The following is an 18055-nucleotide window of genomic DNA, read 5'->3' as shown; positions in this document are numbered from 1 at the left end:
CTCAGGGACACAGACTGACAGGGGTTCCACCATCATACAGCAGCATCCCCAGCAATGAGAGCTCTCCTTGGCCGCTTCAGCAGGGGGAGAGAGACTGAAGAATCGCACAAGGGCTTTCCACAGCCTCAGTCCAGAAGAGACACACGTCACTGCCACTCGCATTTCATTGGCCAGAACGGCTCATGTGACTTCACATAACTGCAAGGGGAGTGGGAAGTAAAGGGGGCAAACAGAATGTTCAGGGTGCTATGTGTCTTTCCAGGCAGGGCTCATTTAAAGGAGACCCACCAACTCCTGACCAACACCATCACTGCTACTGCCACACTCTTGTCATTGGGTCAGCCGTTGGAAATGGGTTCCAGGGAGTTACATGTTGACTTCTCCTGGAGTCACACTCATGGGTCAGTGGAAAGAGCACAGAATCGAGAAGTGCAAGAGCGGTTCAAGTCCCAGCTGGGTTACCCAGTGGTTCTGTGACCTTGGTCACGTTGCTTAACATTTCTGAGCCTCTGCTTTGTTATATATAAAACTAGGTTAACAATACCCATTGCTATGGAGTTATTATTATTATTATAACTATTTTATTTTCTCAAGATCAGAAAGTCATCAGCTATCACAGGCACAAGGTAGGGATGGGGGCTTCATTTCGTTCTTCTCAGTATCATTAGACATCAAGGGTCTGGCTGGGAGCTGTTACTAATGAGGATAATTCAGTCACACGTGGCTAATTTTACTTGACTTTGGCATATTTTGCCTGTAGCCATCCTGGAAATGACTATGTCCCTGTGCTCTCCCTGCAGGTAAACTTCCTACGGGTTTTTACTGCAATTTCGAGGATGGCTTCTGTGGCTGGACCCAAGGTACACTCTCACCCCGCACGCCCCAGTGGCAGGTCAAGACCCTCAAGGAGGCCCGGTTCCAGAACCACCAAGGTACTGCCACTCTCCTCCCTTCCCCCTGGTGCCCACCTGGCCAGACGAGAGACGTAAGGCACCACCCAAGAGCAGCTGGACCTCGCCCCACCTGCAGGGCAAGGCCAGGTGGCTGCCCAAAGCTTGCCGTGGGGTGCTCCCACACAGTTTCCTCTTCAGATCTGCCTGGGATTTAGAGTGATTAAATCATGCCCATGTCGGTGTCACCTTTTGTTCCTTAAAATGAGAACCTTGGTGAAGGATGTGTCTGAAAGATAAGAATAACAGCAACAATAAGAATCCATTCATTCAACAAGTATTTATTGAGACCTACTATGTGTCAGGCCCATAACTCGTTGAGAGGTAAGGAAACTTGTAGCCCTCTTTATGACTGGGGAGGCTGAGGCACAGGGAGGCCTGTGTCACTTGCCTCAAGGTTGTGCTCTGGGAACCTTGCCCCACAGCTGATCCATTCAGCAGGCGTGGAGGCCCGAGAGCTCCTGCTTCTCCTCCCAACCTCCTCCCCACACTGCATGGTCCTCAGCACCCTGTCTGCAGGGGCAGAGGAGACAAATGGAGCTCAGAGCCAGAAATGATCTTCACAGCTCTGCTCTCAGTTCAATAGTCCCCCGACAGCACCACAGTGAATCAGTGTCCAGCGCCTGTCAAAGATCTCTAATGCCTCCTAAAGCTGCCCATTCCGCTGATTGTTCTGAATCACAGACCAGTTTTCCTTACTTGAGATAAGCTCCACCATCTATAAGTTCTACTCATTGACCATGGTTTCTGTTTCCTGGAGCCCCACAGAACGAAACCACAGCCTCTCCCACAGAGGCCGCCCCTCGGATATTTGAAGACAACCACCATGACCCACACTCCGTATGAGGTCCTTTCTCTCCCCAGTCACGTAACCCCAGCTCCTTGATTCTTCCTCAAGGATGGGCGGCTTGCTTTCTAAGATTTCAGGCCCATCCTGGTTACTCCGCTCCAGACCCAACTGACTTTGTTACTTGGTAGTAACTCAGTAACAGATTTTGCTAAGAGGTAGAGAAAAGTAGAAATGAATGACTAAAGTCCTGCTTGGGGTTCTGAGGGGTGTCTAAAAAGTTGTGGGCTCACTCTGGCACCCGTGTCCATAGCACTGACCATCTACAAAATGCCTGCAGTTCCTGGTGGTTTACAGATGCTTCTCCCACCACCACGTGGGGTTGGAGCTCATGTTCTCCCAAGTTTTTGGGCAGGTCAGTGCTTAGAAAACACAAGAAATGAGTCTTCCTGGTCAGGGCCTGCAGCACAGCATGACCTGGGCTCCAGAAGGGGAGAAAAGAGTGAAGGTTGTAGAGACCATTTGTGGGCAAAGCACTGGCAAGACTGGAAATGAGGAGCAGTGGGGCCAGGGAAGACCAGTGTGCTCAGGCTGCTCCTGGGCTATGGGCTAAAGCTGGTGACTTTGGGAAAACAGAGATGCAGTGACACAGGTGTATGGTGCTTGGACATAACAGGCCGTTTGGAATGAGCCAAGCTTTGTTGACAGGGACAGTAGGCTGTGTCGTCCATTGGAGGTAGCAGAAAGCCATGACCTCAAAGATGTCCTGAGGCTAGAGAAGATGTTCCCATTAACCCTGCACTCTTAACTCTGCCCCCCAGGGACCTTCAGTGCAGGACGACTGTACATTTTTTACTTGTTTTCTCTCTGCCCCAGGCCACGCCCTGTTGCTCAACACCACTGAGGTCCCTGCCTCGGAAAGTGCTACGGTGACCAGCGCTACGTTTCCCGCACCGATGAAGAATTCTCCATGCGAGGCAAGTCTCAGTGTTCCTCTCATTCTCTGACTTCTCCCACCTTGCACCTCAGCACTTCCAGACGAACTCAACCAGACGAGCCAAGTAGCCGGGCTGGTGAGGCTGGTTGTTCTCCTGGAGGGAGGACAGTGGGGCCCTTTGTGCCATGTCCTATTCTCTAGGGACCAAGAAGTATGCTTAGACCCCAATGTGGCCCCTGGAATCAACTACCTGAGTCCAAGCCAGGTTGCAACCCTGACTGGTTGTACAATCTGTTTGTGTAATTAATGACCTCTCAGGGCTTCTGTTTCCTCACCTGGAAAGTGGAGGCAATAAGAGTGACTACCTCACAGAGGCAAGGATTAAATAGGTTAGTGATATATGGAAAGGGCTGATCACAGCCCCTGGCACCAAGGAAGCACTGCAATAGTTAGCCAGCAGTGCCTGGCATCCTGTGTAAACACTCGGAAAGAGAAGGGGAGGAGAAAGAAGACGTCAGCCGAAAGTCAGACTCCACTCTGGGAGAGCCGGCCATGCCCTTGCTTCTTTGCATCCCCCACCATGGCGCCTCGCACATGGTAGAAAGCCAACACCTAGTGTAGATTTGGCCAGTCTTGTCTCTCTCTGGAGACTCACAGGAGAAATTCTTCGCTGGCTTCATTTCAGGAATAGCTATGCTCCCTCTGAGCGATTTGTTTCCCTTCAAGTCAGGGACATGGTGAAAATGACGAGCTTCGCTTCCCCTCGCCGGCTGGTAGGGGTCCCTGCCGCTGCGGCTCCGGCCAGCGGCCACGCACCAAGCAGGCTTCCCTGCTCAGGGGTACAGGCCCAGTCAAACTCTCCAGGCTTTTTGTTGTGAAATAAAAACTCAGACATAAAACAAATGAGAATAGAAAAGACGTCTCAATTTTTTTTTAATTAAATCTGAGGCTCCTCTCTTAATAAGCCAGTGGGGGTTCATGAGGTGTAGTTTGTAGCAGCCTCACTCTCTGTTCCACTTTCTAACAACATTTGCCCCGTCTTTCTTACCCTCTTCTAGTTTACGTCATCTGACCAGATTTTATGCCTCTCTGTAAGCCACCTTAAATCCTTTCGGGAAGAAGTCAGGGCCTCAATAAATAGATTCGTTACATTAAACTGAATGTGAGAAACCACACATGTGATGCAGATGGTAGAGTTACAGTCATGTTGATATTTCTCAGGCGCTTCAGAGCAGCCACTTGAGAGGAAGGCTCCTTAAGAGGAGATCTAAATGAGGAGAGGTGGCCCACCTGAGAGGTGAGAGGGATCCTTAAAAGCATTTGATCTTTAAATTTACTTTTCACTGAATTGAATATGAGTCTGGTTTTAGAAAAAGAAATGTCAAGGTAAAAATGATATTTTTCTAACATTTCATCATTTCTCTAATAACCTTTGGGTTGATCAATAGCTTAAACAGGTGTTTTGTTTTACTGGCCTGTTTTATTTTTCCTCCAGTCAGATTTGCTCTGGGCTATTTCTGCTATTTCCTGCCCTTTTCCAGAACTTCACTCGGCAGGAATAATGAAGGGGAGGCAGTGAGTCTGTTCGATTCTCAGCTCACAGTTATTTCACATTCAGGTTTTCAGACCATTCATCTAATACTGATGGGTCTTTGAATTCCCAATGTTGGGAGAAATGTTTTCGTCGGAAAAATAAATAACCAAAGTAGAAATATGCATTTCTAGGTTTGTAAGCCCTGCCATTTATGTTATACAAATCTGAATGCAGAAAGCAGGAAGTTGATTTCCTTCTCAGGTTGGCTGAACGTCGGTGACAGGGACAAGGATGTTGCATTGCCATGTGAGACTGTGTGAGGTTAACTGGGGGCCTTTGAACTCCTAAAGGGACCTCAGTGGGCTGTGGGGCCCGAGTGCAGAACGGGGGACACTGCCTAGAGCCAGGGGTGAAGGTCTCCGAAGACAGTCAGACCCCTAGGCTCCTGGCCAAGCTGAGCGCCAGGGCTGACGCCTACCACCAAGCGTCTTCTCTAAACCCAGGCTAGACCTGGTCCACGGGACCTCCAGGGAGTTGAAGTAATTGCAGAATATCTCAAAATGCTCCCTCAAGAAACCCCACAATCATCCGTGGATTCCCATAGGGGAACTGGTCTTGCCTTCAATGCATTTCTCGATACAAGCTAACTAATAGCTCAATGTTTCTCCAGTTGCAGTCACTTGGAAAATGTAATAAATACAGATTCTTGGGACACACCCTGGACCTCCTGAATGACGTCTCTGAGCAAAGCCCAGAATCTGCATTTCCAAACCCCACCCTCAGTGATTTGGATGCACGATGAAACTTGAGGTGTAATTGCCAATTGTGACCAAAATTTATTCTGAGCCCATGCTGAGAGTTTTCCTCCATTACTTGTGGCCCAAACAGTGCAGTATAATTTGCCTTTTAGCAGGATGAGTCAGAGAAGGAGTTAGAAATGACAACGTGGGGGACAGAAGTGGTGGAGACAGACGGGGCTGGGAGAGACCCGTCCGAGCCCAAATGGAGCCAGGTCAGGTGCCCACGAACGATGGAGACGTAGCCAATGTGTGACTTTGTGCCAGCCAGCTTCCAGGGCACTCCAGAAGCAGGCCAGCTCTGGCCTCCTCCCTTCAGATGCCTGAGCCAGTCACCAGAGCCAGCCACCTCTTGTGGGCTGGCTGTGGTGCAGGCGCTGCATATGGGACATGAATATTTAAAGACCTCTGCCTAGCCCAGCCACAAACAAGAGAGAGCTTTTGTGAGGTTTTTGCCCTCCACCCTACTCCCCACAAGCTATTCCCTGTGGGGGAAGCCACAATGTATTCAGATTTTAGTTTATTTTTTATTTTACTGAGCTCCAGTTCAAATAATTAAGGTTGCCACCGGGAAGGGGAGCTTTGCGTGGCTTATGTGTTGCTTGCTGTCAGACCTGCTCGCATTGCCTTGGCTGGGAGACACCCTCGGATGTGTCTAGCATTGCAGCTGCTGGTAACAAAGAGGGCAGGAGAGTGGCAGAGGCCGTCTCTGCCCCGCCCCCTGCCTTTCACACATCCTGGAAGCCTGACCGTCTCAGCAAGCCCCATGTGGTTTGAAATTCTGTTTTATTTGAATAGCCTGTCTGTGACTGGAATATTTTAAACCATGTTCTCAAGACAGAACAAGTCCCGGGGGGGTGGGGGAGAGTGGGCTTCCCTCATTCTCTTCTCCCACCACCCGCCCCACTCCCCACCCGAAACATGGAAGCACTTTCCTTCTATGAGCTGCAGGAATGAAGGAACCCAGGAAGTGTGGGATGAGACCCACCTGCCCTATGAGGGCAGGTCAGTCCCAGGCTGCTGGTTGCCTGACCTTACCAGAGCGCCTGCCACTGCTGTCCTTTCCCTACACACAGTCACTGGGATCCTGGAACACAGCCGAACCTTTCTGCCCCCGATGTCAGCTCTGGTGATAAAGGGTCAGCCTTGATTAGCCACTGGCAGCTGCTGAGATCAGAGCAGAAGGGGGCCGGCCAGCAGGCTCCTCCATGGTGCGTGGGCTATCTGGCCTGCAGGAAAGGAGACCTCCACTCAGTGTCATTAAGAGCAGCAAATGGCCCAGCAGGACAGGGGAGAGGAGGCTGGCATCTGGACTGCCCCCTGCTATCTGTTAAGTAAGCCCTGCTCAAAGCCCCACTGAGAAGAAGCCCCCCCTTGACAGGCAGCGTGCCAAAGGCTGGAGGCCAGCGAGTCTCAGCAAATTGCTCTCCGGCTGATTTTGTAAGACTTTTCAGGGTGCAGGTGATCCTTGCTGGACACAGAGCACAGCCTGTCCTGGGGATTTGGCTGGTGGGGGCCTCTCCAACATCTCAGTGTAACTTAGAAGCAGAATAGGTGACAGTCACGGCTGTGTCGATGGGGTGTGTTCAAGCCGGTCCCAATCCCTCCCCGTGGGCAAATAGGATGTTCAGACAGGAAGAAAAGAGCATTTGTTCTGACTGCTGTGTTTTAAATGTATATTAAATTCAATGGCGAAATCCCCCATGGAAAGGTAAGAAAAGGAGGTAAGATTAATAATTAGTATTATATTATAGGATGGCTTGAGGTAGAGGAAAAACAAAAGCAGAAGCACGCTTCCTTTATCAGCCCCCACCAACCCTCGACAAAAGGATTTGGGGGATGAGCTGGAGTATTCTATTCGGCTCATGTCTGGAGCAGATCTGATGTGTCAGGGGTACCCCATGCATGATCTGGGTTGGGGAACATGCAGGGCTGCCCAGGTGGTAGGCGCAGCCCATCTCAGCAGGGTAGGAATGAAATGTACCCAGAGACCCACAGCCCGTAAGTACAAAATCAAGCTCAAACCCTGACCTTGTGATGCTGAGCTTCACGCTCCATCACAATGCTCTGCCCCTGTTGGCGACACACAGTACCTCCTCAGCTTTGAGGGAGTCAATAAGGGCCCCAAAAACATCCCTCCGGATTGGCATCACTCTCACCTGATCCAGAACCACCCCGCCTCACCATAAATCCGGCATCTCTGGAGGCAGGAAGGAATTACCTACCTATTTTGTAACAGACTAGTTATTCACTTAGTCTCTCAGGCCAGGACTAGTCACTGGGTCTAATTCCTGGGCACCTGCAGGGACCTTGCTGCTCAAATACAGGTCCCAAATGTTATTTGTGCCTTGTGTGTCCCTTATTCTTAGCCTCACGTGCTCTCACTTGTTTTAGCGAATCATGAAGGAGGAGCTAATCCGAGAGGCCCCATGGGCTCAATCCTAAATAAGATTGTCATTTCCTGGATCCATTCTACCTTCTGCAAAGAATATGTGCCCATCTCGGGAAGAAGGAAACCTCCCCCTTCTCCTCGCCCCACTCACCCATCCTCCCTGTGTCTCGGCCGAATGCTTACCAGTAGAACAGGCCAGTCCCTTCCAGGGCCCACCTGGGAGCAGCCTGTGCCTTGTGTGACCAAGCAGTGCTGCATAAACACCATGTAGTGGCTGTAGAAACCAACACTCTTCGTAAATAGTTAGGGACCCAAGCGAGGGGGTTCCAAGGTAACATCATCCCCAGCTATCCTCCCACAAGCCTGAGCGCTCTGAGCCAGGTATTTGGGGACTGGGCATCTAACCCCACCTCATCTAATGCTATAACATCCACTGCAGGGACAGAATGCTCACTGATTCCAGCTCACCTTTGGACAGCTCCAGGCCTCAGTGTTTGCCTCAATTAAAAGCAAATCCAGCTAGACTTGCCAGGGTTTGTTTTCACATTCTGTTCTCCGCACCACTCCTCTTCCTGCTTTGGGAACCTTCTAAGAACCAGTGGCAGGACTCTATGTGACATCCAGCTGGGTTGTCCACTCTCTGCCCGGGAGGACATAATGATGGGCCCAGCGTTAAGCACAGTGCCCCTTTGGCTCCCTTGGGGTGATGCTGACCCCTGAGGCAAGTCTGAGAAAGGTGGGCAACTGCAGGGCCTGGACCAGAGAGGCAGCATGGAATGTGGCCGAGTTGGATGGGCACGCAGGTGCCTGGAGGAAGGGGTCCTCTGTCAAACAGTGAGCCAAGAAGTACTCATTTCAAACCGACATGTGGCCAGCCATGCTGGAGACGGACTGCAAGAATCTAGGATTTCTTTAGGGTGTTTATTCAGCAGAAAAGTTAAGAATACTGATTTTCAGTATGACAGGTTCTGGTCTCCAGGTTACATATGGACCACTCAGTTGCATTACATTAAAAAGCAAGCCAAAATTCTTAACAAGAGCCCTCAAACGCCCTAACTCTTTGCACTCCTAGGAGAAAGAAACCTTCCCTTAGTCGGGAGCTGAGGGAAGGAACACCTCACAACTGTTAAGCCGACTTAGGGAGTATTTTTGAACTATGGATCCCTTACTGTGTGGCTGGCACTGTGCTAAGCCTTCCACTTGCTTTATCTCTTTACCAGAACAGACCTGTGAGGGCTTGTTACCCCCCTTTACTGATGCAGAACCTGCGGCTTAGCCTAAATGACTTGCCAAAGATCACACTGTTGTAAGTGGCAGAGCAAAGATTCAAATGAGGACTGTCCAACTCCAAAGTCAACTCTGCACACGAGCGAAGCTCACTGAACTTGACTTAAGTCCCCTGAGTTTGAATCCCAGCTCTGCCACTTATGAGCCGTCAGACCGCAAGCGAGTCACACCCTCTAACTGGGGATAAAAAAAATACCTGTTTTACGTGCTGCGTGAGGCTGTTGCAAGGATCAAATAAAAATGTGAAAACTCTTTGTAATCTCTACCATACTTTTGATGACAGCAATTATTATTACCATCCCTCTTCTTACTTTGCACAGGCGTGAAGAAGTCACCGCCACCATAAATTCAGATGTTGTGTGTGTTCTTCTTTCTCCTCTGGGTCAATTGGCAACATGCAGGCAGGGTGGGAGCAGTCTTTTGCACAGAGCCTAGCATTAGCACCAGGAGGTTGTGCCCAATGAACCCACTTAATCAACAGTTAATTAATTGGGCAGCCCCTCAATTGTGAGCATGACACCGGTCCAGGATAAGAGTTCACGAGGAGACTCCTCATTGATTCTCAAAGATCCAACAAGTGTGGCCCTACTGAGATTTCTGAGCCAAAAGCATTCTTACCTCAGTACCTAAACCTGGGAAGCTGCTGGATCCTAGCATTCTGTCACCACGTACTGTGATATAGTTGATGCTAATGGGCTCAAGTAATCAACAACAATTGTAATTGTGGTTGGACATAATTAATGTAAAACCTTTGAGCCATTCAAAATTAATACCCCTGCCATTACATGATGAGACAAATGAAGAATTACTGTCAAGGCTCATGGGTGTGAATAAAATCCTCCTGGGCACTTGGCAGAGATGTGGGTCCCCTTCAAAATCCACAAGTTACTGTGGACCTTCGTGGCTCCTGCTGGTGATTGTTATAACATATTCAAGGCACCCAGGTACAGGAGCACACCCTGTTGAAAGCACAGACTCTCCTCAGCTGTCAAAGAATAAATACTTCCCAGGTGCCTGTGTCCCTGCAGACACTCCTGGGCTGTCCGTAAAAGTTATGGGAGTTTCATTGCATAGAGTCCATCCTGTACCCCAGTCAGAGGATTACAAAGCTATTTTACAGCACCATCCCCATGACACACAGAGAAACTGAGGCACAGAGGAGGCTGTTTGCCCAGGATCACACCATTACAATGTAACTCAGAAGAAAATATCTTTTTCTTCCCATAAGACTGGAAAGATAATTCTCTGGGGAACCTGGAGGATAAAACACTGGCCTGAAATGTTTAATATAGCATCCTTCACCCTCTCCTATTGTTTTTTTGTTTTGTTTTGTTTTTTAATTTTTTTTCTTGGGGAATATTGGGTAACAGTGAGTTTCTCCAGGGCGCATCAGCTCCAAGTCGTTGTCCTTCAATCTAGTTGTGGAGGGCGCAGCTCAGCTCCAAGTCCAGTCACTGTTGTCAGTCTTAGTTGCAGGGGCGCAGCCCACCATCGCATGTGGGAATTGAACCGGCAACCTTGCTGTTCAGAGCTCGCGCTCTAACCAACTGAGCCCCTTTCCTATTGTTTTTTGTGAGCCCTTTCTCTCTGACATGGAGTTCCCTGCCTGTTCTTTCCAATACAGAAGAAAAGAACTAATACTGAGCCAAAGTATTTGGTGAGCAGGGCACTGGGCTCACATAGTCTGTGAAAGTCTCCCAGTAACTCTATAAGGACAGTACTATTGGCCCCATTTTACAAATAAAGACTAGGGACCTGAGATAGGACATCATCTATAAAGACAGGAACGCTCTCTCTGATTTATAAGCCCCGGTTCTGTCCTCAGCATGACCCCACCGCATTCCCCTGAGGTTTCCACCTTCCTTGGGCTTCCTCGCCATTCAGGAGAGAGAACCTGCCCCTCCCTGAAGTGGGCAAAACGATATCACTCTCATTTTCCACTTTCCAGCAACATTGGAATCCTCCCTCGCTGCTTCTTTTAATATAGTTTATTGTTTCTTCTGATTACAAAAGTGCTCTATGTTTATTATAGAACATTAGGAAAATACAGGAAAGTGTGTAGAAGAAAATTGAAATTGCCCACAGTCTTACTCCCCAAAGATAGACCCCTGTGACAACAGTGGCACATTTCCTTCCAGACAGATGAACGTAGATTTGAGCGGAGTGATAGATACAGAGTTTATACATTGAGTATCACACCATGTAAGTATTTTGTGTCTTCTTTCTCTACTTAATATTGTATTTTCCTGTATCAGTATCATTCTTCATAAACATCCTTTTAATAGATACATGCCCTCAATTTCTTTTATTGTTTTTGTTCTAGTTATCAAAAGTAACAGATGTGCATTGTAAAAACTTTAGAAAAGACCAAAGAAGGGAAAAGGTATGTGTAACTCCATAACCTCACCAGTCGGGGATCCCGCGGTTATTATTTTTACACAAAGCATTCATGTTTCCTTGCTGTGTTTTCACAAAGGGGGCATGTGGATATCCCTGGCTGGGTGTTCTCTGGCTTCGAGGTGATGCCTCAGAAAGAAGAAGACATGGGGTGCTATTTTCAGAAAGCATCTCAATCTTTTAACTCTCTTACCTGGTCAGGAATCCAGCATTTCTTAAGCCTTCATAATTGCAAGTATTTGCCAGCTATTTGATTTGCTTGTTATCAGAAGTCTGCATCTGGCCTGCTTCTTGCTGTGTTGAGTTGATTTTTCATTAGGCGCTTTATACCTAGAGAGTTGGTGTTTATTTGTTCCAGGTGAATTAGGAGATGGTGTACAAAAACACTGGTTTTTGCAGTGAGTCAATACTCTCAGTTAAAGAAGAGACCACGTTGAAACCAAGGAACTCTTAAAATTACAAGTTCACACCCAGAATCACAGCCCTGTGACATCTTAGGCCTGTTAGGATCCTTACTTTCCATCCAATGGTTTCATGTCCCTGGCAACAACCCCAAGCCTGGCTATCCAGCAGCGACTGGATGTGCAGAATATCTGGGGAGTACCCACCACCCACCTCAAGCAAGCTCATCTTTGAGCAGCTCTGTCTATTAAAAAACATTCCCTTTTGTGGAAGTGAAATACACACTAGAGTTCCCATCTTTGGGTTTGTCTCTACTATGGTAATTCATGCAGCCCATCAGAAATTCAAGGACAAACAGCACCTCCCCCCCACATATCATGTCCTACATTTGGGGGTGTTGCATGCAGAATGGACATTATTTGACACCTTTGATTCTCTTTTGTCCAACTTCAGCCTAAATTCCCTGCTGATATTTTTTTTTTTATGGGCTCAAGAGATTGTTGTGAAGTTGCCACGAGGTATGCATAGCAAACACGGGGCACATTCTACACATAAAATTGCAGTAATTACCTCTGGAGGAGGAAAGGGCCATGAGAGATATAATAGCATTAGGCCTAGCCACAATGCTGCTTCTGCTTTACATACAGGACTTTAATTAATAAAATGACAAACACTGGTAGCACATAATTGGAAAGTCTATCAGGGCCCACCGAGAGGGAAGAAAAAAGGCCCTTGTGAAAAGGCTTGCTGGAGCCAGAGATGTAATTGCTGGTGGCGTGCTCCTGGCGTTGTCTCTTTTCACTTGTCTCGTTTGCTGTCTGCATATAAAAGAGTTTATTAGTCAAAAGCTGTCATTTATAACCTATATCTATTAGGGCATGTCTAGGAGAATCAAAAATTGTATCATTACCGGCCCCAACAAGTGTTATTTCTCATAAATATTATTTAGGATTTGTATAAGATTTCCCATATGTGTGTGAATACTCTCGTTTTACACATACACATATATGCCTATTAATTGTTTGGCAGAGACAGTGGTTATACATGGTTTAAAATCCACGATCTCCCTAATTTCCCCAATGTGAAGTTATTTCTGGGAGGAGATCTTGTTAAAATATAACTTCTGACTCAGCAGGTCTAAGGTAGGGGCTGAGACCCTGCATTGCTAATAAGCTCCCAGGTCATGCCAACACTGCTGGTCCACAGAACACACTTTGAGCACCAAGGCTCTAGAAAACCTTCACAATACATCCCAAAAGATATAAGTGTGTATTACTATAATATGTTACATGTCTATAACACTGTAGATATGGTAGAAACAGCATAGGACATAGAGGGGAATCCAGGCCTGCAGCATATTGGCTGCAGTGACCAGAGGTGACTTACAGAGGTGACTTACTAAATCTAAGCTTCAGATTCCACATCTGAAAAAGTGGGTATGATAATACCTACAGGAAGGAACACTGTGAGTATAAAATGAGACATCACATGTACAAGTGCCTAGCTCAGCTCTCTGGTAATCAATACATAGTCAATGAACACATTACTTCATCCAGATAGAAACCGCTCTTATTAAGATCAAATTCCAAAAGGTTTTACCTGAACCATGACCGTCGAGATCAAGCCAGGTCTATCTGGCATGGATAGCGACACATAACGATTATCAAGGGGTTGTTCCACCTAGGAAAATGGAAGACTGACGGGGACTTGAGCCTGGGATCTGCTCAGGGAACGACAGATAGTTGCTCTATACACTTAGATACAAGTAATTAATAGGGGCCATTCAGTAGGAATTGACATCAGTCCTCCAGTTTTTCTAAGTAAGAAATTGATGAGAACCTTACCTTGTAGGAACAAACGAGAGGATACTTCTGGTCCCTTTACACCCTCACACCCCCAGCCCAGGGATCTCTCACTCTCTGGTTGTGCTCATTCTTTGCCCAGGAGTGATGTGGCAGCCACATAAAACCCTCTGCTAAGGGCTGTGTCCTCCCCCTGCAGGAAAGTCACTCTTTCTACACCTTGGTGACGGTGGGCCCATTTAAAACCATTATTTACTTATTAAGACCTGCCGGCCGGCCTGGTGGCTCAGGTGGTTGGAGTGCCATGCTCCTAATGCCTAGGTCGCCGGTTCGATTCCCACATGGGCCAGTGAGCTGCGCCCTCTACAGCTAAGATTGTGAACAACAGCTCTCCCTGGAGCTGGGCTGCCATGGGCTGCAGCGTGAGTGGCTGGCAGCTGAACTGCCATGAGCTGGCGACTGACTGCCTCAGCTGAGGGGAGCACAAGGCTCATAATAGCAGTAGGGGCCAGGGAGCTTTGTCCTGCTGCTGAGAAACAAAGGCTTGAACGAGGGTTGGGGGAACAAGGGTGGGGGGTGGGGGGAAGAAAGGGAAAAAAAGAATTGCCTCTTACTCAAAGTTTAAGATGAAAATGGACCCCTCACTGACCTGCTACTATACCAGTGGCCTCAACTGAGTAGACTCACGTGGAGCGATTTGAAAAACTCATGCCCAGGACCTACCCAAGGCCAATTAAATCAATTAAATCAGTCTCTGGGGTGGGGAGTCATGAAAGCTCTCCAGGTGATTCTCGTTTGCAATCCACTGGTTTAATTTAACCATTTCATCACAACATGTGAGATCTTTCTGCTCCCACCTTCTTTATCTCACTCAGTCTGTATAACCACCGTATGGTTATTTTCGCAGGTTTGTCTATAAGAAAATAAAAGCTCAGAGGGGGTAAGGGGCTGGTTGGCTTAAAGTCACACAGTTAATTACCTTTGGCCTTGGAGCCCAAACTCCAGGTTATCCCATTGTCAACAGAAAAGGAAACAAGGAGAGTGTGACAAGTGTGGGGGCAGAGCCCCAGAGAGCAGTTTCCAGGCTCTCAGCCTCATGTGGAAAGGTGCTGGCTCAGGTAGTAAATGGCCATCAACTGTGATTGGATGGCCATCAGCTGTGATTGCATGGCCATCAGCTGTGGCTAGTTGGCCATCAGCTGTAACAGTGAGCCATTGGCCACTAATATAACTGCTGTGGCTAGGCTAGGAGAAAAATGGGGGCTAGCAAGAAGATGGTGGCTGAGCCTGCAAGCGGCACAGTGAGGGTTGAGAATTGTGTGGCTCCTGTTTCCAGTTTCTCCAACCCAGCCACCAGCGAGTATAGTGGTATGATTCCCCTACCTATGGGTCCGTGGGTGTTCCTTTTTGGCCTCACCATATCCTGCGTTCTTACGTGGGGAGCGGGAGCAGAGACCCCACAGGCCGCCCCGCACGACAACAAGCCACAAGAGAATGATTGCTGAGACAGAGGGCAGTTGCTTCTGATGCATTCTAGAACGGATGCGGGATGAGTCATAGGAGCAGTCGTGGGCCCCAGAGGCTGCTGTCTAGCTTCGTACGTCTCTGCAGATTCTGCTGCAGTAGGTCTGGGGTCAGGCCAGTGATTTTGCATCTCTCATGAGTTCCCAAGTAACACCGATGCTACCAGCCTGAAGCTCAGACTCTGAGTAGCAAAGCACTGACTGACTCTTAGCAGCAGAATCTGGAATCACTAGGGATAACTACAGGGGAGAAGTAAGCCAAGGGGAAGACCGCTTGTAATCTTGAGGAAGAAAAGTATCTACCTGGATACATCACTTTACCACATAATCAGTGGATTAAAAAAAAAAAAGACCAAAAACCAAACTTTGCTGGTCACTCACTGGCTGCCAGTTTGCAATCTTATTCCATCTTGTATCTGTTTCTAGAGCAAGATTTTGTTGAATCTCAGACAATGCACTCCCTGGCTTAAGTTTGGCTCTACATAAATGTTTTCTGCTGTAAACATAGGTGGTTGTATTATGAGGTGAAAGGAAAGTCAAATTTTTAATTTTTCTTTTTACCCATAGCTCTGAGCAGTTGGGTTATCTTGACTCAAGTCCTGACTGTATAATGTCAAATGTCTTCACTCTCTTATGTCTTATGTCTTCATGTCAAGTGGCTTTGATTACTTCTCCTTTTGCTACACTCAGCACAATTGCAATTATTCATTTACATCCAGACTTCCTGGCTTGGGTGATAAGCAACACGAGGACAGGGAAGATACACATAACATGCAGCACAGAATAGCTGTGCAGTAAGTATTTGTTGAATGAATGGATGGTCATCTCCCTCAAGGACTGAGCCCAAGAGGGATCCTGGCGGACCTCAAAAGCTAAGGATGCCCTTCTTAGCTCCATCCTTGTCCAGGTGGACTGGCCTAAAATATATAGCGCAGGAAGATGGAGACAGCTCGGCAGTCAGCTGGTCAGTGGCCCCAGTGCTGACATGACAGGGCTGCATCTCACCAGCATGTTTAGGGCACTAGCAGACTCCTTCCAACTGAAACTTTCCTAGTAAGTGGCTGAGAACTGGGCAGTTTGGATTAGAGTACGTGGCTGTGATTTGGGGGGATCCTCTCCCCTTTCCTGGAAGCTGACCCCTAGAATTCAGGGCAGTGCTAAGGAAATTCATAGGATGGAAGGTGGGTTTCTGTCCTTGAGAGGGGCACCTGGTAAAGCTAGGAGGGTCTTCCTGTAAATCTGTACATGTATACATTTCTTCTGACATTGATTGGCTCCTACCCCGTGCCTTCACTTGGCAATTACTGAGAATTCAAGGTCACTAAGACATTCCCTGCCTTGAAGGAACTTGTAGTCCAAGGGAGATGGAGGGTTGAGAGGGAAGACATGGCAGCAGAGCTCTGCCCCGTGATGGTCCCAGTAACGCCAATTATAAGATTTCAGAGGAGGCGGAGATCATTTCTAAAGTTGATGATAAGAAAAGGCTCCCTGAAAACAAAAGAGACTTAATCTTTTTTAAGTGGAAATAAGGAAAGAGCAGGTAGAGGAAATGGAAGGATCAAACGCAAGAAGCAGAAAAATGCTAAGTAGGTGCAAAGCTGGCAGGTAGACTGCTGTGGAGGAGAGTGGGAACCAACATTCATTGCGTCCCGTGTGTAGACTACTGGGTGAAAACTCTGGCATACCCTCCTACTTATCTGGTTGCTCTAAGGTAATACAGACAGTTCTTCAGTCACTTCAAAACACAAAACACAGCCTTACTTAGAAATCAAAACGCCCACCTGATCTAAACTTCAATCTTTCTTTAAAGTCTGGGCTTCTTTCCCTCCCCTCCCCCACCACACTTAGCCCTCTTGCAGATGAAAAGCCTGAAGTCAGGGAAAGAATGGGCATTGATTTCTCTCCTTCACCCAGCTCTCTTCTGTGCCTAGCTAACTTCCTTTTTTTTTTTCCTTTGAACTCTCCCTTCCAATTTTATTGTACATGTTATTTCTTCCACTTTATATATGTACAGCTTCTTTTTTTTTATTTTTATTTTTTGGTGAAAATTGCTTTAATAAAGATATTTTTTATTAGCTTCAGGTGCACAAAACAATGTAATAGACATTTATCATTTATATCCCTCACACAGTGATAACCCCCCTCCCCCAATCTACTACCCCTCTGACATCGCACACAGCCATTACATTTCCACTGTCTCTATTCCTAATGCTGTACTCCACTTCTTGTAAATATATGTGTGTGTGTGTGTGTGTGTGTGTATACACACACACACATATAAATTGTAGTTGACATTCATTATTGTTCACCTTCAGCTTCAGATCACTGTGCCTTGCTAACTTCTGACCTTTCAAGATCTTAAGTGCAGGGAGGGAGGAGACATAAGGTGAGCAGTAGAGCTCTTACTTGACAGGGACTGTTGTGGCATTGGTATTCTCCACATGTGACAAAAGTTTAAGGCTTACTGTGTCTCACCGGGGCACTTCTGGGGTTTCTTTGGAGATCTTCCTTTCTCCTCACCCCCTCCACTATGACTGGGAATCTTTTACCTTGACTGGGACTTATGTGTCTCCATTCCAGGTGGTCACGTACTCCTTCCTCTGTCCTTGGGCATCTCAAGATACCTGCAGCTTCTTTTGACTGACTTCTGTTTACTCCTCCAAGCAGCCTCTCAGACAGGATCTAAAATGACCCTCATGGACTCCCTTATACGCGGCTGACTCTAATCTATGTGCAACTCTCATGCATTTTTTGCCCCAGCAAACTCTGGGAGTGCAGGCCACCCAATGCTGCCATTTCTCCTTTGCTCTGCCATCACAGCAGCCAACCAGCCTCTTGTTCATACTTAAGATTTTCCAGGTAGGCGACAGACACCAATCCACCATGCTCCCCAAACTGCTGGGGTTATCATGTGCTTCGTACAGTATCATTAAAATCACTCTCTCTCGATGAGGATGAAGAGGGAACCTTCTTAGCAGAAGGGTGAAGTTAGGTAGAAATCGTGATACACCAAACGCACATCCCTAAGACTCTCTTTTGATAGTCAACCACCAGCTTTTTTATATTCAAATCATGGCTGAGGAATTAAGAATTATGTAACCCATGTCATCCACCGCCCTTGAAGTTTCAGCATCACTGTGCTCGCAGACTGCCTTCGAAATGTAGTATCTAGTGCCTCAGTGCTTCAGCCAAATTTCCTTTCCGACATTTTATTACATTACGTATTATCTCATTTAATTATCATTAT

General features: G+C 47.4%; 1 protein-coding gene across 1 annotated transcript in view; it reads left to right on the top strand.

Annotated features, from left to right (window-relative positions):
* The window catches only part of ALK (ALK receptor tyrosine kinase), a 636280-nt gene that overhangs the window by 531505 nt on the left and 86720 nt on the right, over positions 1 to 18055 (top strand). Inside the window, exons 7-8 of the mRNA XM_074331841.1 lie at positions 801 to 932; positions 2614 to 2714. Of these exons, the coding sequence (XP_074187942.1) occupies positions 801 to 932; positions 2614 to 2714 (233 nt within the window). The remainder of the gene's footprint in view (positions 1 to 800; positions 933 to 2613; positions 2715 to 18055) is intronic.

Source organism: Rhinolophus sinicus, linkage group LG05, assembly GCF_036562045.2.
Source record: "Rhinolophus sinicus isolate RSC01 linkage group LG05, ASM3656204v1, whole genome shotgun sequence".
Classification (NCBI taxonomy): Eukaryota; Metazoa; Chordata; class Mammalia; order Chiroptera; family Rhinolophidae; genus Rhinolophus; species Rhinolophus sinicus.
This window is presented reverse-complemented; position numbering and strand designations above follow the sequence as displayed.